General features: G+C 42.2%; 1 protein-coding gene across 10 annotated transcripts in view; it reads right to left on the reverse strand.

Moving 5' to 3' along the window:
* The window catches only part of MICAL2 (microtubule associated monooxygenase, calponin and LIM domain containing 2), a 220,409-nt gene that overhangs the window by 20,513 nt on the left and 174,908 nt on the right, over nt 1-24,988 (reverse strand). For all 10 annotated transcript variants that reach the window (XM_046685201.1, XM_046685200.1, XM_046685202.1 and 7 more), the window contains 3 exons: nt 12,748-12,863; nt 8,027-8,119; nt 5,095-5,188 (listed from right to left, as the gene is read on the reverse strand). In XM_046685201.1, coding sequence (XP_046541157.1) covers nt 5,095-5,188; nt 8,027-8,119; nt 12,748-12,863 — 303 coding nt within the window. The remainder of the gene's footprint in view (nt 1-5,094; nt 5,189-8,026; nt 8,120-12,747; nt 12,864-24,988) is intronic.

Raw genomic sequence — 24,988 nt, forward strand, 5'->3', positions numbered from 1 at the left:
ACTTACGTGTACTAACTTGTGATATAAAATGTATTTCTTGCCGCTGTGGGGGTAATATTTTTGTGTAAAGTAATGCTCCAGGGCACATAACTTTGAGGCCTCAGTGACCCTGGAATCTATTCAATGGAGAAGACTCAAGACTTCCTCAGGAAGAGAATCTTAGCCTTGCCTACACTGGGCCCATCTCTGTTACAAGGCCACTGATTTTCCACCAGGTGGCCACTGAGGCTGGAAAAAGAAGTGAGTATGTAATAAATGGAATACGGATATTTGTTGAGTGAGAAAGTCAGCCTTGGGCCTCGAGCATCCCTGCGTGTCTCTGCTGAGTATGCCAAACCGCAAAGCCTGACCGTGCTCTGACCCAGAGCCATTCCTGCAACTAGCCAGGTAGACAGTTCTGAGGAGTGGGTCAGGATCCCACAGCATGGCTACAGTGCAACTACTTGTTTCCTGGGGAGGGGGACTGGCTCATTTACTGGTTGCCATAAAAGCTGCTGAGTTCCTTGGCTGTGGCACAATCCATTGTGTGCAGAGTGGCCATCTGGGCCTCTCAGGTCACACCATGGCACTTGGGTACAGGACAACTGGTACTATGCTGCAATTACTGCTGTTCGCTGTGCTGTGAGTAATAGACTCCTTGCTCTGATGCACTGAATTTCACTGTCTACTTTCAGCACATAGAGTTGTGGCAAACCCATCCAAACTCCTTGCTCAGCCATCAGCTTTGGAGATTTGTTACTCCTGGCCATTCTCTATGAGACCAGAGCTCTTTCCTGTCAATATTCCATTATATTATGTGAGGAAATAATATTATTTGTGCTTCTAATTTTATGGCCACCCTGTATTCAGACAATCAGATTCCTCCAGGATCACAGAAGGACGTCAACCCTTCCTTTGCTCTGCTGACCTTTGAGGGCACAGCGTCCGGCCACTCCTAATGGCTGACCAGAGGGTATGGCCTTGGACTCACTATCTTTCAGTAGTGGATGTAGGGAACAAATAATTATGGAAGGTCACCTAAAGCTGTCTATTCCTTGAAAACTAACCCCAAATTATCAGAGTGTCAGAGAGGCATGTTTCACAACCAAGGTGTTTTGCTCTCATTGTGGAACCACTTTTACTGAATTGTAGTTTTTTTTGGGGGGTGGGGGACAGTATGAGTCTACATTGAGATCCTTATATACAGACATTAAATTAATGAATTATACATATTTATAGAAACCAACTTAAATCTCCTCTAGGGAGTGTAGCTATAAACGAATGTGAATGAACGAACAAATAAATAGGTACGATCAGAGAAATCATTGACCATGGAGCTTTGTTTCATGATAGGGATATAAAAGAAAAGAGAAAGAATTAATCATATTGAACACCTATTATATACCAGGCACTTTTTTTTAGGTGCTTTACTAACATTATTTCATTTAGTCTTTTCTTCATTCCATCCCCATCAGGTTGGTATTATTGGTCCAATTTTAGAGATGAGAAAGTTTGGCAGAGAGGTTAGTAATTGTTGTATAAGGACGGCATCGGGATTCAAACTCAGGAGTCTGTGACTCTAACTGAATTACAGAACCGTGGCACACCGACCCAGTCTCTTTGCTTGCTTAGTCATCAACTTTGGAGTCCTGTTACTGCTGGCTATTCACTATGAATGGCATGGGGATTCAAAATCACAAACGTATAACTCTAACATCTATGTCCTTTTCAGGACACCTCACTGTTACATTATCCAGGAAACTATTATTCCTTCTGTTTATCAGCAGCAGTCAAGATGAAGACCACAGAGTATCAGCCAAACTACTTCCCTCTTCCTGGCTATGTTTCTTTGCGATTTCTCTTGTCATAAGGTGTGCTCCTGCTGCCACCTGCTGGCAGCCTTGCACACCCTGCGATTTCTTTGTAAACCCTTCATCTGTGTGAAGAAGTCATCGGGCTCCAAAAAAGAAAGCAAGAAGCTCAATGCAGGTAACCAGCTGACAAACCTTCCCCAAATTTGGTAAAGCTATAAGGGAGGAACAATTCCCATACACTTCCCCTGAGGACAAATCCTTTCTCCCTCAAAGCTGTTCTCAGTTTTCGTCAGATTTCACCTGTCTCCAGGTAGAAAGAAAGAGCAGAATCTATTATTCACATCATCTAAATTTTAATGGTGGTCTCTTACTAAATTGGGGTATTCCATAGCCCCGGCACCTAACACTGACCGCCACACTGACAACCAACAAACCAGTAGCTAACTGTGCCTTGATCAAGAAAAGTCTAAACTGCTGGCAGAGCTCCGTATGGCCTCCTCACAGAGGGGGGGGCCCAGGGCAATCGGGCTGCCAGATATCCTGGTCCTTTACTCTGGGCAGCCAGGACCACCAGGGGAATCTATTCCCTTTGTCAAGGACATCCATCCATACCATGCACACACACAGTCATACATACACTGTACCGAACATAATGACATAATGTCATCTGGGGTGGATTGTTGGATTTCGGTTTTTCTTTGTTTCCCTTTCCTTGACAAAATGGGGAAAAACCCTTCCCGGGGGTGGGGAAGCTTATTTCTGACTGTTGGGAAGAAAGAAAGCAGGAATTGTTGTCACGACAATTAGGAGCTCATCAAAGCCTCATTTTGCTCATCAGCCATCATTGCCCTCCGTCCCGCACCCCCGCATGTTCCTCTAATTCAATGGCCGCCTAATGAATAACTCCTAGGAACAAAAGACCCTTTCAGGCTGGCGCACATAATTATTAGAGGAGACTTACATAACTGTCGCAGACTACTCATGTTTTCAGGCCTGTCTCTAAATTTGGTTATTCACAACCTTTATAGCTCAATATTATTGCCTAACTGTGATCATTTTCTAATTATCCTAATAATACCTATTAAATAATTCCCATTAAATCACTTGAACCAGAACAGCACAGGCCAGCTCAAATACAACTTAACCTAATAAGCATTGGTCATTCATTAAGCACCAGGGCAATCTCTTAAAGGGGTTGAATAGAATATTAAACCGCAAAGGAATACTATTATTGCACAATGTTATTACAAGTTAGAGTGTATTAATTTTGATGCCTGGTTTGCAAATCTTCCATTTGGTTTCCTTTGGGGCCACTCTCTCTGACTTGACTCTTACAGGCTCCAGCTCTTGTCGATCTGCATCTGTCACCCACACAAGGACAATCAAGAAGAAAAAGGCCCATAAACTTAACAGGGGAATTAAATTAGCAAGGATATAAAGGGAATGGATGGAATCTATCTTCTGGCTGGGTTAACACGCATTTGAAGACACCACAGGCTGGCTGGGTTTCTTCAGCTGATAACTCGAATAGCCTTTCTTTACATTTAGGGGTGAGACAGAGTTTCAGAAGCTTTAAAAATTTGGTTTCTGGAATTTAAATTTCAAGCAGTAAAGATTACAGAGTCAATTCTTTAAAAGTGTATGTATGTGAATGTTGAGTAATATTTTGTGAAATAGTATCAGGTAGCATTGGTCGAATGCTTACAGTGTGGTAGACACTCTGAGAGTCACCTTGCCGACCCAAATTCTTAATTCTCCAAATGACCTGGTAATGTGGAGATTATTAGCTCCATTTTTCAGATAAGGAATCTGGGGGCCAGAGAGGTTAAGTGATTTTTCCCAGGACCACACAGTTTAAAGGCAGTGGAAGAGAATTTGAGCACACGATCCTTGATGCCTGTAATTCTACTTGCCCCGCCATGCCATACTGCCTCCCCAGCAAAATGAAACATGCCCTCGCTTTGCTGGTTCATCCTTTGCATTTCTAAGGCTCTCCCTGAAATCCGCAGATTCCTAAAGACAAGTGCCAGCACCTTCTTGATTGGAAGTAGGACCAAACATCAAACAAGGACGGTTGATTTTAATCAAAGGTTCCAACAGCAGCTGTAAAGACAGGCAGCATCCGTCACTCCAAACAGCAGGACACAGTCAAGAGTTCTGTAATGAAATCTACTTCTGATGAGTGGACTTGGGTTATCTTTGCAAGGAAATGCAAACTGTAATTTAGTAAGACAAGGAACAAATACTTCTTAATCTGCTCTCCACGTCAGGCACTGTGCTAGGGCTTCTGCATAAATTGTTTTAGCCGATCCTCACCACGAATCCAAGAGACAGGTGTGATTACCCCTCCTCCTTTACAAAGAAGGAAACTGAGGCACGGGGGTAAAGTCAGACCCCTATGTTTCCATGCTATCCAGAGAGGAATTAACCATACAGCCAATGAAGCTGACACCGCAGGGCCCCCGGGCCCTTGCCAGGCTCTGGAAGCAGCCCTCACAATGTTGCGTGCATGACTTTGTGATTCTGATCCCCTTCCACCCTCATGCTGGTTCCTATCACAGCACCTGTCCTCCTGTCTTGCAGTTTATCTCTTTGCATATCTGTGCCCCTCAATGGACTATAAACTTCTCAAAGGCTGAAACTGTCTCATGCTCCTTATTATAGACCCACGGTCTTCATGCCCAACTCCTGGAGGTCTTCACCTGATGAATTCTGTTGGGAATCTAGGAATCTGAAGCCATCAGTGGAATAGTTACCATTTATTGCTTTACCTTGTGCCAGGCCATGTGCTAATTTATGCATCACACATAATTTCTTCTTTAGTCCTTATACGAGTTCTAAAATCACTATTATTCCCATTTTCAAGAGAAAACAAAGTTCGTAAAGGTTTAGGGAGGGATTGGCCCATGGTCATAAGACAAGTAAAGGGAGAAACCAGGACTTTGACTCACCACCAACATTGCTTGAACGCCCAAATATTCCTCCGGAATTTATCTTAACCCCTCAACTGCAAAGAACATTCACACTAGCGGAGGAGAACTGGGCAGACCAGAAATCCAGTTACAATGCCCCCAGGCTGACCAATGCCCCTAGGAATTTCAAATGGGAATGCCAGTCTGATTTTGAAAGTGTGAAGCAGTTGTGGATTTAGCACTCTGTGTCAATGTTGACAGATCCCCAGAGGGTGGCAAACTCTCGCTGTTCGGCCCAGATGGCTGGACCAGCGTATTCTCAGACCACAGACACAGCCCCGCTGGGGCTGTTGCACAGATCTGTTGCACAGATCTGCTGGGATGCCTACCTGCTTCTCCTCTCAGCGCCTTCTCCAGCCTCACGCCCTGGATCTCGGAAGCCCTCTGCCGCTCCTCCACCTCCTCCAGCTGCCTCTGGATGGCCTGCAACACCAGGATCACATGTCACGTGGGGACTCCTCATGTGCAGTCACACGAGTGGGCTGAGTCTGCCACTTACTTTCCAAGAGGAAGAGGCCCTGTCCCTCAGGGTGTCCCTCCTTGATTGACTGGAGAAGAACCTCTGAATTCCCAAACAACTAGATCGTGGCGTTTCCCTTATTTAGTATGAAAACACACAGCAAGGAGTCTGTGTGTAAGCTCAATTCCCCCAAGTAGACATTAAAACAGCCCCCTTTGACCACCCAGTCACACAGGTGCTCTGGGGCAGAGGGTGTGGGCTGTGTGGGCGGTCCTCAGGGCTCCTGGACTCCTCGGAGCCTCAGCCTCTGACTACAGTCATGGCATAGCCACCCAAGCAGCAGCCATGACTCAGGGTAGGACAGGGGCTCGGGGACAAAGACGGAGCATGCTCATATTCCATTTCCCTGGAAGAACCAGCAGAGACCTCCCCAGAAGCTGGTCTGGAGCAGGAGACCTGGACCAACTCCTGGGTCGGGTATCCCTCTCTGTGTTTGTCCTGCTCCTGTCCTCAGCTATAAATCGTACCTATTCATTCACCACACCGCAGGGCTAATGCCAAGGGCCCTTTTACTGTGGATGTAGACGGGTGGCTTTGTTACTAGCAGGTTATTAAGAAAAGACACAAGATGTTTAACCCGTTTAGGGACAACCTAACACCCTCCTCAGATTCACCATCTATTAAGGCACCTATTAAGGTTTGGGGTCATGACAGGGTTTGCATTTACACGTTTATTTTCCCTACTAGCTATTTCTCTCTTATGTATATTAGGAAGGAAAATTAGGGGAAAGCCTTTCCTATGTACATTTTGTTCATCCCTGTCGATTTGATCTACTGCCCAAAGGCATCTCTCTTGGCAGAACAGACTGTGCACCCAGCAGACCAGGTCTACTAAAGGAGCTGGCAGCCGCCTGGGCAGGTAAGTGTGTGCTCTTCCCCCTGCACCTTCCTCCGGCTCTGGCTCACTCCCTTTCCTCCTCAACTCCACATCTTTCTAAGCCTCCCTGGATTTGGGGTACAATCGCTGAGGTACCTCCAGCCTATGAAGAGACTTGAGGAGGGGTGGGGCCCGAGGAGCCGCCTGGTTCTTCTTGTCCCAGCTAAGAGTGTTTCAGCCCCAGTGTTCAACATAAAATCTGAAATAGATGGGAAATCTACAGAAAACTACTATAATTTCATGCCCTCTTCCTCTCTGCCTCTCTCTTAGAGATAATTATATCTTTACAAATCTATCTCCTGATGGCATGGTGTGGAATTGCTAATGGAAGAGAAACATTTAAATGACTTTATTACTGACTGTTGTGCCATTATGGCTGTGTGGTTGTTATGGACTGAATTACGTCCCCTCGCCCCCCATTTGTATGTTGAAGCCCTAACCCGCAATATGACTGCAATTAGAGATAGGGCCTTTAAGGAGGTAATTAAGGGTAAATAAGGCCATAAGGGTAGGGCCTTACTCCTATAGGACTGGGGTCCTTATAAAAGAGGAAGAGACACCACAGATCTCTCTCTCTCTCTCTCTGCCTACACACAGAGAAAAAGCCATGTGAAGACACAGCAAGAAGGCAGCTGTCTACAAAGCCAGGGTGAGAGCCCTCACCAGAAACCAACACTGAAGGCACCTTGATCTTAGACTTCCAGCCTCTAGAACTGTGAGAAAATAAATTCCTGTTGTTTAAGCCACGTATTCTGTGGAATGTTGTTATGGCAGCCTGAGCAAACTAATACAGCGGTCATTCTTTGTAGACTAAGGATGAAAATCTTAAAGACTAAAGAAGGCTGCTATGGGTGTTAGCAGATTAGGACTCAAAAAGCCATCATAACTCTTCTCTTATCACCACCTACTATCTGGAGTGAAAATACAAGGAGGGGAAATGGCTGGGTTTGCCAATCCGTATCATCAAGACTTATCTTGTTCTCAGAAGGAAAAGTTGAAATGTTTCAAGGAAACCTGTTTCAGAAGTTGAGAGTGGAGAGAGGGAGTTTGTGGGAATTTTCCTTGTTCACTAGGTGAAGGGTGGGGTAGCTCCTGTGTCAGTCACTGGGAAGGGTAAGGAGTTTGGGTTAAATGACTTCCTTCTTGCCAGAAACAACTTAAAGGACTACATGCCCAGATAAAAAGAATAACTGCAGGAAGGGATATAAGAATACATTGGATTAATGTGAATGGTCATTCTAAGTCCTCTTGTCCTACAACCCAACTGTTCTTCAAGGTTAGGTTTGGGGTCCTCAGGGAGCAGGAGAATGCCTTGACCTTCTGCTTCATTCTGCCCCTCTGTGACAGAGGTGGGCAGATCAACTTGGGCAGAAGTATGTGGAGTTAACAGTCAAGCTAGGAAATCTCCATCAAAATGCTGGATGCTTATGTTTCAACTGACCTTGGACTAGAGACAGTCCCTAATTGTTGTCAGTTCAGCAAAGACACTGTCAGGGAGCCAGGGGAAGATTGTGTCCTCACAGGGGACAAAACTAAGCCCACTGCCTTGTGGCAGTCAGGGCTTAGGATGATGCCCAAGGCCATGTGTGGGCTGTCATCCTAGGCTCATTTTGAAGGACACATGTCTGCAAACGGAAAGGCAGCTGGGAGCAGGCCAGCTCAACCCCTGGGCTCTCCAGGCCCCAGAGTCCCACCAGCGACGGGGTCAGGGCCTGTAGGCTGGCCACAAACCTAGTCGCTCAGACGGAGAGACTGACCTTTGCCAGCCCACCTCCCCCAGTGCCATACAGATTTCCAAAGGGCTCTCAGACGCAGATTCCTAGGACCCCACACCCACTCACTCATCTCAGGTGTGCTTTCTGACCTGAGCTTTATGAAGCCTTCTCAATTCTTCTTGCTTAGCCAATTGTTTTGTTGCTTTTTCCAGCTTCCTCCTTCTTCTAAGTGTCTTCCTCTCCTACAAAAACCAACAGAGAAGAAAAAATATGTCTGAGAAAAATGGGGGTTGAAATTTACAAAATACTGTCATAGGCTTCTGCCTTCTCAACCAAACCACTGCTCAGCTTCTAGAACAATGCTGTCCAATGGACCCTTCTGCAGCGATGGAAATGTTCTATATCTGTGCTGTCTAAAATATGGAAGCCACTAGCCACCTGTGGCTATTGGGCACTTGGAATGAGGCTAGTGTATATAAGAAATTGAATTTTAAATTTTATTTCATTTTGATGAATGTAAATGTAAATTTAAATAGCCACATGAGGCCAGTAGGGGCTGGATTGGGAAACTGGTATTTGTGGGTGGGGATAGATATGCAGGTATGTTGGTGAGAGTGGCTTTATAGAGCATTGACTTGGTTCAGTTGAAAGAAGGAATAATACAAGAATTATACTCTGTACAGGTGCTTCCATAAAGTCCATGGATGACAAGCCCAGGACACACACACATGCACACACACGCACACACACAAGGATACTACCTGAAAACCAGTTAACAACATTACATAGTCCTCAGGTTGGGTCTACATTGCCTAATTAAACCTGGGCATAGAGGAACATATCTAAACAATTCAACTCAAAGTTTTCTTGGCTTGAGAGAGACATAAGATCGCTTCCCTTCTCTACTTCACTTTGCTGGTACAAATACATCATTAATGTCACTGGGTTCTGTGTGCCTGGGCTCATAAAACACAGAGCATTCAAAATTGGTGCATTTAAAATAGCTATCTAGATCTGGATGGCGTCACTTCCGGGTTTTAGACACCAGGAGAAGTAGTGGTGGGGCCAGCTCCACATAGCGGAAAGTGCAGGAGACACTTCTGATTGGAGAAACAGCAGAGAACAATGGTTGAGCACGCGGCCCAGGAGCCATGCAAAGCTGGCATCAAGTCTCCGCTGAGCTGTGTGAGCTTCAGCACGTCACACAACTTTCTGAACTTCAGGGTTGTCTTCAGAGCGATGAGAATGACCTAACGCCTACCTTGTAGGGACATAACAAGGATTAAATGAGATAAGGTGGGTCAAGCCCTTTGAAGAATACTTAAAAAAGATATGGGAGAAATATTCAGTAAATACATGATTTTTAATATTATTACCATGGTTATTATATTATTGTATTATAAATTAGCATGATTATAATTTTATACTAATATTATTTTTCATATATATATGTACGTATATATGTGTGTAGGAGTATATATAGTATACATATAGCTCCTATGTGTATAAAATAAATGTTCAAATTGGGCTAGCTTTATTATGAGTTTGCCTTCTCTGAGCACACAGATCAATTTTCTACATTAGGATGAAGATTAGAGCATGCTGGAGACTTCATAATGCTGGAAAAACAAATATGGAATTAAAAATTGTTACAGCTAGCCCGGTGTCTGGGCTTTCAACAACTGTGGTTGAACTGAATGCTTGCTTATTAAAAGGACCATAAATCCACAAGTGGGGAATAGCCATAACAGGACTGATCCCAGAGGAATCTGGGTCCATAACAGAGGTTAGAGATTGTGCCTTGAAAGATGCGCCTTTCCAGGGCTTCTGGATCCTTGTCATTCTGTCACCCATTTGATGGAGAGACCGTCACTCTCCTTAGGAAAGCATCCAGCTTTCAGGGTTAGACTGTCTACAAAACATTGGTGAAAACATTTATCTCAATGATGAAATTTGTTTTTTCTAGAATTCTCCTTAGGATCTATAATCCTAAAGCTCTTCATCCTTTCCTTCATCCTTGGAAGGAAATTTTGGCTCTCAGAACTCCAACTTAGTGCATATCGTATCATCTCTATTTCCAGGGGAGGACTTCCAGATTGACTCTCCACCGCTGTGAACCGAGCTTCGCAGCCATCTGGGTGGGGAACCCGTCTGTTAGGCAAGTAGGACCTTTCTGGAAAGGCTGGGAGGAGGGGCCTGGTGGAGATCACTGGCCGTTGTTATCCAGGGATTGTCTATCTCAATCTATATGGAGAGCCAGTTCATTCATTTAACAAACCTCTCTTGAGCTTCCACTGTACGAAGCTACATAATAAATCCCAGCGTTGGTTGAGCGCTCTGTGCCAGATACTGTACTGATCACTTCACATGTATCATCTTATTTATTCCTCAATTACACTTATTTTACAGATAAGGAAATCAAAACTTAAAGAAGTTAAATAACTTGCCCGAGATGACACAATAGTAACTGGCAGAGCCAGAAGGTGAGCGCAGTAACCTGAATCCAGCATCCACATTTCATCTAGTTGATTCTGCCTTTCCTGGGCAGGGGAGGACCTCTGCTTGATAGAAACGTCAAACTTTCCCCATAAATTAAGACTAGTTAATACAATTTCAAGGGGGATGCCTCAACAGCATCATGCCATCTTAGTAGCAAAGCTGCCAAACCCCGACTGCTTTATCAAGAATCAGCAAAACAGGGGCCAGCCTGGTGGTGTAGTGGTTAAGTTCACACATTCTGCTTCAGTGGCCTGGGGTTCGCAGGTTCAGATCCCAGGCACAGACCTAGCACTGCTCATCAAGCCATGCTGTGGTGGCATCCCACATAAAAGTAGAGGAAGATTGGAATAGATGTTAGCTTAGAGACAATCTTCCTCAAGCCAAAAGAGGAAGATTGGCAACAGATGTTAGCTCAGAGCCAATCTTCCTAACCAGAAAAAAAAAATCAGTAAAACAGAACCTAGAGGAGGAAAGAATTCCTTCAATGCCTTTTATTAAAAGATGTTGACACAGAAAAGAAGGATGACTTATTAACAAATGTTCCTAGAGCCTCACAATGCGCCAGGCACAGTTCTTATATCCTCAGTTTTGGTAATGAGGACACAGGAAAGAAAGGAAAGAGGCTAAGGAAGAAAAAGGTAAAGGACAGAGAAAGGGAGAAATCTGGCAGGACTGAGGACAAGCTGCTGTCCAGTCTCAGATCCAGGCAGTGTTTGGGAGGAGAGGCAGCGGGATGGGGTAGAGCAGAGGGAAGGGGTGGGGGTGTGCACGTCCTGTTTCCAGCTTCCTGCACAAAAGTTCATCTGAGCTGACATGGGCTCTGTGCCACATGGCTGGGGACATATCTGTATGGGACAGAAGAGATTAAGAAACCAGAGGGGAAAAAACTCCCTTCGTTCCTTCAGGGTGAGCCTTTGGGAAGTCGTAAACAAGTCACCCTTTTGCCAGCTTCCCTGCCTATAAGAGCAGCCACGTCGGAAGCCAGGTGAAGGGGGCAAGCTTTACCATGCTGGGAGCTTAAGTGATGACTGGCTCTGCTCTGGGCCGGCAGGAAGACAAGGAGCTACTTGCAAGGCTTGCCCTAGATATCATGGTCTTGCTATTTCGATGTGTTTGGGCCGCTCCATGCTTTCTTTCTCCATGAGGACTGGAATGGCTGTTGGAATGGCTGATGAATGTCTGTATTCATTTGAAGACAGAATTAACTCCAAGTCATTTAAAGGGAGGGAGGGAGGCAGTAAGGAAACCCCAGAAATCCACATAACACACAGAATTCATTTGTGTTGAGTACCAAACTAATCAGAGATGCCCACAGTTGGAAATTACAAATCCATACATATTCTTTCCGTCTCTCATTATCATTCTCTCTCTCTCTCACACACACATACATACACACATACCATGCACTCATGCCATGTGCCAGCCCCCTCCTGACTTGCTCCAAGCTGGGCTCTGGGGAGCTGGAACCCCGAGTGACTTGAGAAGATGCCAAAGCTCCTAATGCCAGATATGGAAAAGTTGAGTCTAAGTAAATAAATTTGGTTTTCTCCCTTTTCCTTCAGATCCTCACTGTTCCAAAAAATAAACACTGCCAGAGCAGTGAACTGCTTCTCTGTCCACCCAGGAAGCATTTTAGGTCCAGCCATTCAGCCCCTAGTCCCAGTGAAAATGCTCCAGCCCCAGTGGATAAAGAAAACAATGGGGAGATTTGACCATGGGATCTGTGTCTCCGTGTATGTGACAGACACATTTAAAGACATATAACAATGTTTGTGTTTTTTCCTCTACGGATATGGGAGTTGTTTAAAGTGTTCCTCAGAAATATTAACGTTCATTAAGCAAAGAGGAGGCTTGCCATCTCCCTAGCTGGCACACAGCTAGTCCCCTCCGCAGCAGGGAGCCTGGGAGCATCCGTGCCTAGATGCAACTGCATGGTTCATTTCGTATTCCTGATTAGAATAAACATAACATTTTCCATGCAATCTGTCTCTAGTGCTCCTTAAATGAAGCTGTGCTTCCCCCAGGGAAATATGCATCTGCTTGTTGTAATTTTTTCGATGGTTTGCTTGTTGGACCACATATTAAACCCACTTTAAGAGCTTTAGTCACCAAATGGTTTCAAGTAAATGTGTCTGGGGGTGTTTTTCCCCTCCCTCTTTTGAGTCTCTGAGAAAGACAAGCTTCTAAACGTTTTTTTAAAAAAGGTAATTCTTGGGGTGTTCCAGGTAGAAAGAGTGGTTGCTGTGAGATGCAATGAAACGCGATCCTCCTAATGGAACCAGTGCAGCTGGAGCCCACATTGGCTCTGAAATCTGGAGAGTAAACAGCCCCTGAAAGCCGAGGCCCACTTTGGTTTGCCAAGTGTTGTTACCTTTGACCACAAGGAAGGCTGGGGATCAAATTCTTCATCTGCAGAGGAGGAGGTACTGGAGGAGGGGGAAGAGGCAGCCCCTGTCACCTGCGCTCTCACCGGGATGTGCTTGGGACCTGAATTGGGAAAAGAAGAGGTCACTGAACTCATAGTTTCTTTTCGTGCTTCATGACCCAAAGCTGCCTCTCCCTTCTCCCTTTACCCCTCCCCCCTTCCTCCCTGCCCTCCCCTCACTGCACCTGCCATGAGCATGAAGTGGCAGTACCTAAGGGCAAACGTTAATTACGTTTCTGGGTCCCTGCCAAGAGCTGTGTAGCTCTCTTTTCATATATTTTTTAAAAAGGCATTATGCAGAAATCAATTAATTCCTTAAACACCATTTATACAGTGTGTTGCTGAGAATGCATTCAGAGATGCCATCTATCACGAAAATACATGTCTGAAGTTAGCTGAGGTACCGAGATGCTTTTGTAAGGTTCGTTCTGCAGACTAATTGAATGCAAAAAAGTCAGAGCCAGCTCTTAAACAAATCGCCCTTCTGCGGCTCACAGCATCTGGCACCCATTTTTACTACACGACATCTGCTCAGTGCAAAAGAGCTGGCGTCAGAATGTCTGGTCATAGAAAAAAAAAAAACCCCAAATGTAATCAGAAGCAAAAGGCTCTAAGCCTAAGGTTTTATCACATAGTCTCATGCAACATAAATATTTCATTAATTATGGCTAAACAAATGCCACTTTTATTTTCCCAACTTGCAGATATTATCACATCATCGAAGTGATGATTCAAATGCCAGGAAAGGCGGTTTAAGATAGGGAGGGCTCAACAATGCAGGGCCCGCGGGAGAGCTGAGGTTGAGGGCATATGCCAAGCTCTGAACAAGAGGTAGGTGGTTGGAGGCAGTGAAGTGCCCGTGTTAACTAGACTCTCTTTGTGATCTGGCTGGGGACCACGTGCAATAAAGTCTTTCAGGTGCTACAGGAGGCTTTTCTTCTTCTCAGCAAGAACATCTGCCCCTACACATCAACCTGAGGCAGAGTTAATGATTAATGTCTGGATTAACCCACTCTGGACACTGCCTGTCAGAACCAGCTAGGACGCCACGATAGGAAATTTACTAATCTTTACTCTGCTGTGGCAGCTCAGACCAGCATAAAAATAATGAGTTGGGTGGGGAGGAAAGGGGAGAAGCAATCCCAAGGCGACTAACCTTCTCTCCAGCCTGCCTTGGCCTCCCCATCATTTTCAACCATTCGCCTCAGTGGGAGAGGCCGAGGTTTAAAAAGTAAGTGTAATTTTAACCTCCAGAAGCACATTTACATATGCTGTTATTCAAAGCAAAACAATGCAAAACATCCATATAATAACACAGCCTCTCTGGGGAGGGAGTTAACTGTTTTCCTCTTTAATTTGCCAGATGGGAAAGCTCAGGTGAAGACAGATCAGGGAGCAGCATAATTACAGAAGCAGGCATTGTTAGTGGCGAGCTGAGATTGTTTCCGTGTTCCAGCCCCTAAATTACCACTGAGTACTTCAGTCACTGAGTATTTACTTCTCACCGTGTGAGCTTGGGGAATTGACTTTACCTCCATATGTTTCTGGGGATCGCGATTTCTAACTTGCAGATTTGTTGTGTAAGGGTGAAGATAATCAATATAAAGAGCCCAACACAGTGCCTGGTTCACGGGAGGTGCTTAAATAAATGTTGTCAGCAGCCAATGCTTCATCATTATCATTGATCCAAACTAACAATACTGCAATATTGGTAAAACTGCCTAGCCAACCTTCATGTTATGGAAGAACTATAATGACGTAAGGTTGAAACTTTTTCTAACTCTCAAAAATAAACCTAATATTTCCATTGAATTTCATTTTGAAATTGAGGAGAAAATGTTTCCAAATATAATGCATTTCTTAAACTTCTGGCACAATTATATGAAGTTACAGGGTTGCCTCTGAATCTCTGCCCCTTTACCCTCTTCCATCATAGAACCATCCATTCTAGGAGCCTACCTTTCATTTGCAAAGTTTAAAAAACTTGGCAGGATGGTTCCAGTCTGGCCACAATGGATGCTCATTCTGGGATTGATCTCCCACCATAAAGAACTCGAAGTCAGGACAAAATGTACAAAGCAGCTGTTTCCAGACATTGGACAACAGGCAGGGCAGAGCTGTGATCAAGTTGAGAACTGAAGTAAGTGAGGTAAACCCTGTGATCAGAGCAGCTTTCTGCCTGGAGGCTCTTTCCAGGCAGAGTGCAGGTAGAAAGGATCTAAAGACAGCACAGCAGATTCATCAAGTTGAAAAGACAGAGTTCAGAGTTTGAGAGAACTGGGGCAGCTGGAACGTGTGAGGGAAAGTACCGGAGAGGAGGGAGCTATGCAAAAGAAGAGCTTAAGAAATAAGCATAGAAGTCCCCTGGAGTCTATCGCTTAATAATGAACTATAGATGCATAGAGAGATATTGCATGAGGTTGGGCAAATAACTGCTGGGGTTATATGATAACTAATTGGTAAAGCTTTTACAGGACTGAGAAAAGTTCAAGTTCCACTCAGAGAGAGTAGAACAAACATTGAGAGCTTTAAAGTAGAGACCACAGAAGAGTTACACTTCAGTAATAGGGATAAATTAGCCCTAGAGAAAAGGTCATTACAGACTCACCTGAAAAGCTTAAAAACAAGCCCCGAAAGAAAGAAATTGACCTGCAAATGACTTGACTGCCTGCCAAACATTCTTTATTGCCTATTTAACATTCTTTAAATGAAGAACCAAAATCTAGACACTCTATGATGTAATAGTCACAAAATCTAGCAGCCAGTAAACAATAACTAGATATGCAAAAAAGCAAGATAATGAGTTTGATAATCAAGAGAAAAATCAACCAATAAAAGCAGACTCAGAAACGATGGCAGTAGCAGACAAGGATTTGAAAATAGCTATTATAAATAGGCTCAAGAATTTAAAAAGAAAACATGAGCAGAATGAAGACAGACATAAAAAAATATATAAAAAGAACCAAATGTAACCTACAAGAATGAAAAATACAAAATATGAAATGTAAATTTCACTTGATCAGCTTAACAGTAGATTAAATACTGCAGAGGAAGATATTCAGTGAAATTAAAAATAGCAACAGAAACTATCCAAAATGAAGCACAGAGAAAAAATACTGAAGAAATGAACAGAACCTCAGTGACCTGGGACAACATCAAGTGATCTAAAATACACATGACTGGAGTGCCAGAAGGATATAGGGGGAGACAGAAACAGAAAAAGTAGTTGGCATAATATTGCTGATAATGACTCAAATTTAATGAAAATTATAAATTCATATAAAATTATAAAAGCCCTGGTGGTCCAGTAGTTAAGATTTGGCATTCTCACCACTATGGCCCAGGTTGGTTTCCTGGTCAGGGAATGCCACCAGTCTGGCGGTTGTCATATGTGGCAGTGGCATGTTGCTGTGATGCTGAAAGTTTCAATACCAGAAGGGTCACCCATGGTGGGCAGGTTTCAGTGGAGCTTCCAGACTAGACAGACTAGGAAGAAGGACCTGGCCGCCCACTTTCCAAAAAAATTGGCCATGAAAACCCTACAAATAGCCGCAGAGCATTGTCTGATACAGTGCGGGAAGGTGAGAGGATGGTGCAAAAAGACTGGACAGCGTTCCATTCTGCTGTACACGGGTCGCTAGGAGTCAGAATAAGCTCGAAGGCACTAACGACAACATCAATCCACAGTTCCAAGGAGCTCAACAAACCACAAGCAGGGCAAACAAAAAGAAAATCATAAAAGGCTCATGACAATAACATTGCTGAAAACCAGAGATATAGATAAAATCTTAAAAGCAGACAGAGAAAAATGATACATTACATACAGAGAAACAAAGATAAGAATGACCATGGACATCTCATTAGAACTTAAATAAGCCAAGAGACAAGGGTAAATCATTAAAATACTGAAAGAAAGCCTGTCATTCATAATTCTATATCCAGTGAAATGATCCATTCAACAGGAAGCAAAGATAAAGAATGTGTTTAGGGAAAAAAAAAGCTAGGATAATTTACTGTTAGCAGACATAGATACAAAAAATGTTAGAAGTTCTGTAGCAGAAGGAATATACCAGATGGAATGAAGAGCTCCAGAAACGGTAAATATAACATAATTTTTCTTGATGGTTTTTAACTTCTTTATAACTTAATTGACTATTTAATGTAAGATACTGTGAAATAATAAGAAATATATATATATATATCTGTATATATCTCTATATATCTATATATTGGTCTCTGTCCCCTGTGCCTGCTACTATTTGGTCTTTGTTCCTGGTTCCTGACACAGAGATCCTACAACCCTTGTCACTTCGTGAGTGAAAGGAGCGTCCGACACAGAGTTCCTAAATCCCTCGGAACTCCCTGGGTGATGAAGCTTGGAACTTGCAGTTCCTAGGCCTAGTCCTCTGGAGAGAGCAGAGGGGCTGGAAAATGAGTTAATAATTGATCATGCCCATGTGATAAAGCCGCCATAAAAACTCCTGAAGCACAGGAATCAGAGAGCTTTGGGGTTGGTGAACACACCCACGTGCTGGGAGGCTGGTACAGCCCACCTCTACGGGGCAGAAGCTCCTGTGCTGGGGACCCTCCCAGACCTCGCCCTACGTATCTCTTCATCTGGTGGTTCGGCTGTACCCTTTATTACATCCTTTATGAGAAACTGGTAAGCGTAAGTGTTTCCCTGAGTTCTGTGCCATTCTAGCAAATTATTGAACCTGAGGAGGGGCCATGGGAACCCCGATTTATAGTTGGTTGGTCATAAGTACAAGTGACACCCTGTAAGGACATAGAAGATTTGAGCAAACGCTACTAATATGTTTGACCTAATTGATAAGTATATATAGAACAACACCACCAGTAACTAGAGAATATACATTCTTTTCTAGAGCACATGGAACATTTACTAAACTGGTGCTGTGCCAAGCCATAAAACAAGTATCAACCAGTTTCTAAGGACTGAAGTTATATACATAGTATGTCATCTGACAACAGTGAGATTAAGCTAGAAATCAATAACAAAAAATATAACTGGAAAATCTCGAAAAGATTAGAAATTAAGCAATATTTTTCTAATAGCCTATAGATCAAATAAAAAAAACCAATTTAAAGTGATAGATGATAAAACATGGCATAACAAAATGACTAAGATGCAACTAAAGCAGTAATGAGAGGGGAATTTAGAGCTTTAAATGTACACATTACACAAAAGAAAAGTTGAGAATTAATGCTCTGAGATCTATTTCAAGAAGCCGGAAAAAGAACCACCAATTGAACCTACCGACACTAAAAGGAAGAAAGTAATCAAGGTAAGAACAGATTATGAAAGACAATAAAGGCAAAGCAGAAATAAAATAGAAAATTAACAAAGCAAAAGTTGGGTCTTTAAAAAGACAAATAAATTTGATAACGCCCCAAGAAGAATTATTAAGAAAAAAGAGACAGAAAACACAAATTACCAATATTGGGGACAAAATGTCCTACAGAGTATTAAAGGGAGCCATTATATAAACTATTTTACGAAGGTAAATTTGAAAGTTTAGATAAAATAGACAAATTCATTAAAAAACACACAACTTACCAAAACTGACATAAGAAGAAATAGAAAATCTGAATAGTTATATATCTATTAAAGAAACTGAATCCATAATTAAAATCATCCTACAAAGAAAATTCTAGGCTGGATTACTTCATTTATGTCAAAATGTTTAAAAAAGAAATAACACCAATGTTAAAAAAAACCCCAAACAACCAAAAACCTCTTCCAGAGAATAGAAAAAGGTGGAACATTTCACAACTTGTGATACAAGGCTACCATAAGTTTGATAACAAAACCTGACAAGGATATCACAAGAAAGGAAAACTTTAGACCAATAGCTCTCATGAATATAGGTGTAAAACTACTAAAAACAATTAGCAAAGCCAATACATTGACACATAAAAAGATAATACATTATGACCAAGTTGGGTTTACTCCAGGAACACAATAATGGTTTAATATTTTCAAATATATACAAAAATTCAATGTAATTCAGTACATTATTGGTTAAAGTAAAGAAAAAAAAGATTATCTCACTAGATGTAGGAAAAGCATATGACCAAATTTATCGTTATTCGTGATAAAAACTGATAGTAAGCTAGGAATAGAAGGGAATATAATCCCTCTGAAACTGGGGGAAAAGACAATGATGTACACTCTTACCACTCCTATTTAGCATTGTATAGGACGTCCCAGGCAGTACAAAAAGGCAAGAAAATTAAATATAAGATATACAAACCAGAAAGGAACACGTCAAACCGTCTTTATTTGCAGACAACATGATCATCTACATAGAAAAATCCCACAAAAAAGCTCGAGAGTAATGAGTTTAGCAAGCACAATATAAAAATCAATTGTATTTCTATATATTAACAATGAGCGGGGCTGGCCCTGTGGCCGAGTGGTTAAGTCCGTGCGCTCCACTTTGGTGCTCAGGGTTTCCCCAGTTCAGATCCTGGGCGTGGACATGGCACCGCTCATCAGGCCATGCTGAGGCAGCATCCCACATAGCACAGCCAGAAGGACCTGCAACTAGAATATACAACTGTGTACTGGGGGGCTTTGGGGAGAAGAAAAAATTAAAAAAGATTGGCAACAGATGTTAGCTCAGGTGCCGATCTTTAGAAAACAAAAAACAACAATGAAAACAATTGAAAATCAGAATTAAGAAGGCCATTCTATTTACAACAGTAACAAAAAAATGCAATACTTACAGGATATATTTAATAAAATAAGTGTAGGACCCACACAGAGAAAACTAAAAACCCTAAGAGAAATTAAAGAAAAACTAAATAAATTCAGAGATAGTCCCTCTTTATGGATTGAAAGACTCAGTAGGTGTCAATTCTTCCCAAATTGATTTATAGATTAAAAACAATTCCAATCAAAATTCCAGCAGGCTTATTTGGTAAAAATTGACAAGGTAATTCTAAAATTTATATGGAAACACAAGATCTAGAATCCAAAATCATTTTTAAGAACAAAATCAGAGGACTCCCACTACCTGAATTCAAGATTTACTCTAAAGCTACAGTAATCAAGAGAGCATGCTACTAGTGTAAGGATAAACCTATACACAGGTCAATGGGACAGATTAGAGCACAGAGATAAACCCACACATATACGGTCAACTCACTGTTTATAAAGGTGCCAAAATAACTCAATGAGGAAGAAGAGTCTTTTTATTTTTTTTAAAGATTTTATTTTCCCTTTTTCTCCTCAAAGCCCCCCAGTACACAGTTGTGTATTTTTAGTTGCGGGTCCTTCTAGTTGTAGCATGTGGGATGCCGCCTCAGCATGGCCTGATGAGCGGTGCCAGGTCTGCGCCCAGATCTGAACTGGCGAAACCCTGGGCCACCCAAGCAGAGCGAGCAAACTTAACCACTCAGCCACGGGGCTGGCCCCAAGAAGAATCTTTTTAATGAGTAGTGCTGACAACTGGATGTCTATAGGCAAAAACAGTTGACTTTTATTCACTACAAAAAGTTAATTAGAATTGGATTATAGACCTAAGCCTGAAAGCTGAAAACTACAAAACTTCTGGGAGGAAACATAGGAGAAATTCTTAGTGACTTTGGGTTTAGCAAAGATTTCTTAAATATAACTCAGATCATAAAAGAAAAAAAATTAATATATTTGTCTTCATCACATTAAAAACTTCTCCTTTTTTAGAAGATGCTGTGATGAAAATGAAAAGACAAACCACTAACTGGGAGAAAATATTTGCAAACCCGTATCCGATAAAGGATTTATATCCAGAATTTTTAAGAGCTCTCCCTAAATGGAGGATTATTGTGTGTTCTTAGACTGAAAGACTCAATATCCTAAAGCTATCAAACGTCTCTACATTAATCAATTAAAAACTGTATCATTTATAACTGTACCCCGAAAACCAATCAAATACCTGGAAATACATCTCATGAAAATTGTGCAAGATCTCTACAACTACAAAACATTGACAGAAATTGAAGAAGACATCAAGGATTTATCATGTCCATGGATTTGAAGACTCAGTATTGCAAAGATGTTAATTCTCTCCAAATTTATCTATAGATCCAATATAATCCCAATCAAATGTCCAGAAAATAATTTTGTGGAAATTGATGGATTGATTCTGTAAGTCACATGGAAATACAAAAGGCCGAGAACACCCAAGACATCTTGAAGAAGAACAAAGTGGAGGATCTACTCCAGACCATGAAGATTTATCATAAAACCGCATAATGGAAACAGGGTGACTCGGGTACAAGGACAGACAAACCAACCACTGGAACAGGACAGAAGGTCCAAAAACAGACCCGCCGGATTTATGACAAAAGTACCACTACAACGAAGTGGGTGGAAAAGATGGCCTTTTAAATAAACGCTGCTGAATCGACTGGATAACAATGTGGGAAAAAACCAGAATACACAAAATACAGAATACACAAAAACTTATCCTAGTTTGGTCATAGACTTAATTGTGAAAGGTAAAATGATAATGCTTCTATAACAGTGTTGTCCAATAGAAAGATAATATGGGTCCTATATGTAATTTACAATTTTCTAGTAGCCACATCAAAAAATGTAAAAAGAAATAGATGAAATTAGTCTTAATCACATATTTTCTTTAGCCCCAAATTTCAAAAATATGATCATTTCAACACGTAATCAATATAAAAATTATTGAGATATTTTACATTATTTCATTCACACTAAGTTTTCAGAACCTGGTGCATATTTTATACTTATAGAACATCCCTGTTTTGATGGTAATTTTTTTTTTTAATGAGGAAGATCATCACTGAGCTAACATCTGTGGCAATCTTCCTCTATTTCGTATGGGATGCTGCCACAGTATGGCTTGATGAGTGGTGCTAGGTCCATGCCTGAGATCCGAACCTGTGAACCCTGGGCTGCCGAAGCGGAGCACGCAGACCCAACCACTATGCCCCCAGGCCAGCCCCTAGATGATAAATTTTTAATGGCTAAAGTGAGGTGTAATTCTATCAAAAGCAAAAAGTTCTGTTTAATAGAAAAACATTTTACTATGCTTCAGTTTTTAATTTAAATTCATCAACACTAAATAAAATTAAACATTCAGTTCCTCAGTCACACTAGTCATATCTCAAGTGTGAAACAGCGGCTACCATAGTGGATGGCACAGTTCTACAAGGTAACGCAGAACAACATCTTTATGACCTCAGCGTAGGGAAAGATTTCATAAACAAGATGCAAAAATCAATAACATTAAAGGAAAATATTGATAAACTTGGCTTCATTAAAATAAGTACTTCTGTTTATCAAAAGACTCCTTTAGAGACTGAAAAAGTGAGCCAAAGAGTGGGAGACGACATTTACAATACACTCATCTGACAGAAAGCTTATATCCAGAATCCACACAGAGTACACATAAATAAGGGCTGACTACACAGTGAAAGTGTGGGCGGAAGACTTGGAGAGAGACGTCCTACAAGAGAATCTCTAAATAGGCATGTGAAAACCAGAGTGACATCATTATCAGGTAAATGCCAATTAAAACCATAACGAGATACCATTATATCTCCATGAAAATGGAGACATCAAAAAACAAAACAAAACTGAGACTATCAAGTGTTGGCAAGGATGTGGGTCAATGGGAGCTCTTGTTTCCTGCTCTTGTATTCCTGTATTCTTGTATTCTTGTATTCCTGGAGGGGATATACATTGGTACAACTGCTTTGGAAAACTGACGATATCTACCAGAGTAAACCACACGCACCTACCCCAGGACCCATCAATTCAGTCCCAGGAGTACACAGACGGAGGCTCTCTCCGTGAACAAACTCTAGCCAAGCTCCTCGGAGCCCTCTCCTCGACTCGGCCTCAACCTTGGCCTATAAAAACTACAGGCTCTCAACACAAATATTCAGCACACCCACATCTTCCTGCATTAGAAGACTCAACCACTAACATAGTTTCTAGCAGCTCAAGGCTGCATCCCGAAGATGACCCTCGCCCCCCCTTATAGCACTGGCCTGAGAAAGCTCAAGGCTGACAACAGAATTCACTGTTTGTTCTGGCCAACACCTGACAGAGGCCCCAGATCACCCTTTCCTGGGGCAGTTACTGAAAAGGGCTTACAATTGTGAATCCTCCCTCTGTCCCCTTGAGATGTATACGTATCTCCTACCACTCAGGATTGTCTTTCTCGAGAACCCGAAAGCCAGTCCTTTAAAATGCCAATCATCAGGAAGGACAGGCTCTCTGTCTCCCAGTCTCTGTGGGAGGATAGAAACCTACCTCCAATAACTGCCAGCCAGCAGACACAGCTCTTACATTGACCGCTCTTTGTAATTTTTCACCTCCCTGATCTACTGAACCTCTGCTCACCCCCCGCCCGACTCCCTCATTCTTCGTGTCAAACACTCAGCCATCTCTGTAAAAATCAGAGCTGAGTTCAGTTCACACTGGACTCTCTCTCCTATTGCAATAGCATATTACCAGTTAAAATCTGTCCTTACCACTTTAACTAGTATCCAGCTTTGCTTATCTTTGACAATACCCAACAGAAAGCATATGCATAAGAGTGCTCAAAGCAGCATTACTCACAATAAAAACAACTGAAAACAACCTAAGTGCCCAGCGACAGAACACACAAATCAATTGCGGCATATTCAGACAATGGACTAAAATGCGGCAATGGGAAAGATGAACCCCTGCTGCACATCACAGCTTGAATGCCCCCTCCCATAGCGTTTAGTGAAAATAGCCAGGCATAAAAGAGTACAGACTTGTGTTAGTTTTCTATTGTTGTGGAAGCAATTTATACAAATTTTATTTGTATAAAATGGGCACTGGTAAGTGTTTGAAATTAGTTTATGCCCCTAAGTAAAATTTAGCAGCTTACAATAGCACCCAGTTATTATCTCACAGTTGTATAGGTCAGAAGAGCAGGCATGGTTCAACTGGGTCCTCGCAAAGCTGCAACCAAGGTGCCCTCTGGGCTGGAGATGCATCTAAAGCTCAGGGTTCTCTTTCAGTTCATTCAGGTTGTGGGCAGAATTCAGTTCCCGGTAGTTGCAGGACATGGTTCCATTTTCCTGCTGCTGTCAGCTGGAGGTCAGTCTTAGCTCCTAGAGGCCTCCTGTTCACAGACCTGCTCACAATGCAACAGTTTTCTTCTTCAGGCCAGCAGGATCCTGTACTTCTCACCTTCAAATTTCTGACTTCAGGAAGGGCCCAGTTCTTGTTAAGGGCTCACTCAATTAGGTTGGGCCTACCCAGGGTAATCTCCCCTTTGATTAACTCAAAGTCAATTGGTTTGGAACTTAATTACATTTGCACAATCCTGTAACGTAATCACAGGAGTGAAATCCATCATATTCACATTCCCACCATACTCAAGAGGACGAGATTAACCAGGGCAAGTACACTGGGGACAGGAAGCATGGGGCCCTCTTAGAATTCTGCTACCACAGTACTGAATGATTCAATTTTTATAAAGTCGAAAAACTGCAAAGGTAACCTAAGAAGATAGGAGGCAGATGGTAAGCACTTCTGCTGGGTGGCACGTATATTTGGGAGGGAGTATGAGGGCAGCTTCTGAGTGCTGGTAAAGTTCTGTATCTTGATTTCAGAGGTGATGACACAAATGTGGACTTTGCAAAAATTCATCAGCTGCGTACTTAATATTTGTGTACTTCACGTATTTTATAGCGTAATAAAAAAGTTTACACAAAAATTAAAAAGAGGTTCTCAGGGTGCCTTGTTTAATTATACGCAAGAATAATAATTAGCATTAAAATTTTATTTGTATGAAATGGGCACTGGTAAGTGCTTGAAATCAGTTTATGCCCCTAAGTAACTCAAACTCTGAGAAGTTTATATACACTATTAATTTACCTGGAAAGTTGTGTTGTAACCATAAGAAAAATTAAATTTCAGCCTGCTTTTATTCAAGTGATCATAAACTCCAGGTTATTTCCATTTGAATAAGTTTTGAAAGTTTGTCACTTTCAATCTGAATACTGTTTTCTCTCTCTATTGCATGGAAGTGTGCACTCACAAGTTAAATGTGGAGAGAGCAGTTGTCAGTGTGTGGGTGTGTGTGTTTGTGTGTGTGTGTTCTGTGGGCTGGGCAGAGGCAGGGAAATAAAAGGAAACGAATAGGCCTAATCTGATAAAGTAGGT

The sequence above is a fragment of the Equus quagga genome, chromosome 14 (genome assembly GCF_021613505.1).
Source record: "Equus quagga isolate Etosha38 chromosome 14, UCLA_HA_Equagga_1.0, whole genome shotgun sequence".
In the NCBI taxonomy this organism is placed as follows: Eukaryota; Metazoa; Chordata; class Mammalia; order Perissodactyla; family Equidae; genus Equus; species Equus quagga.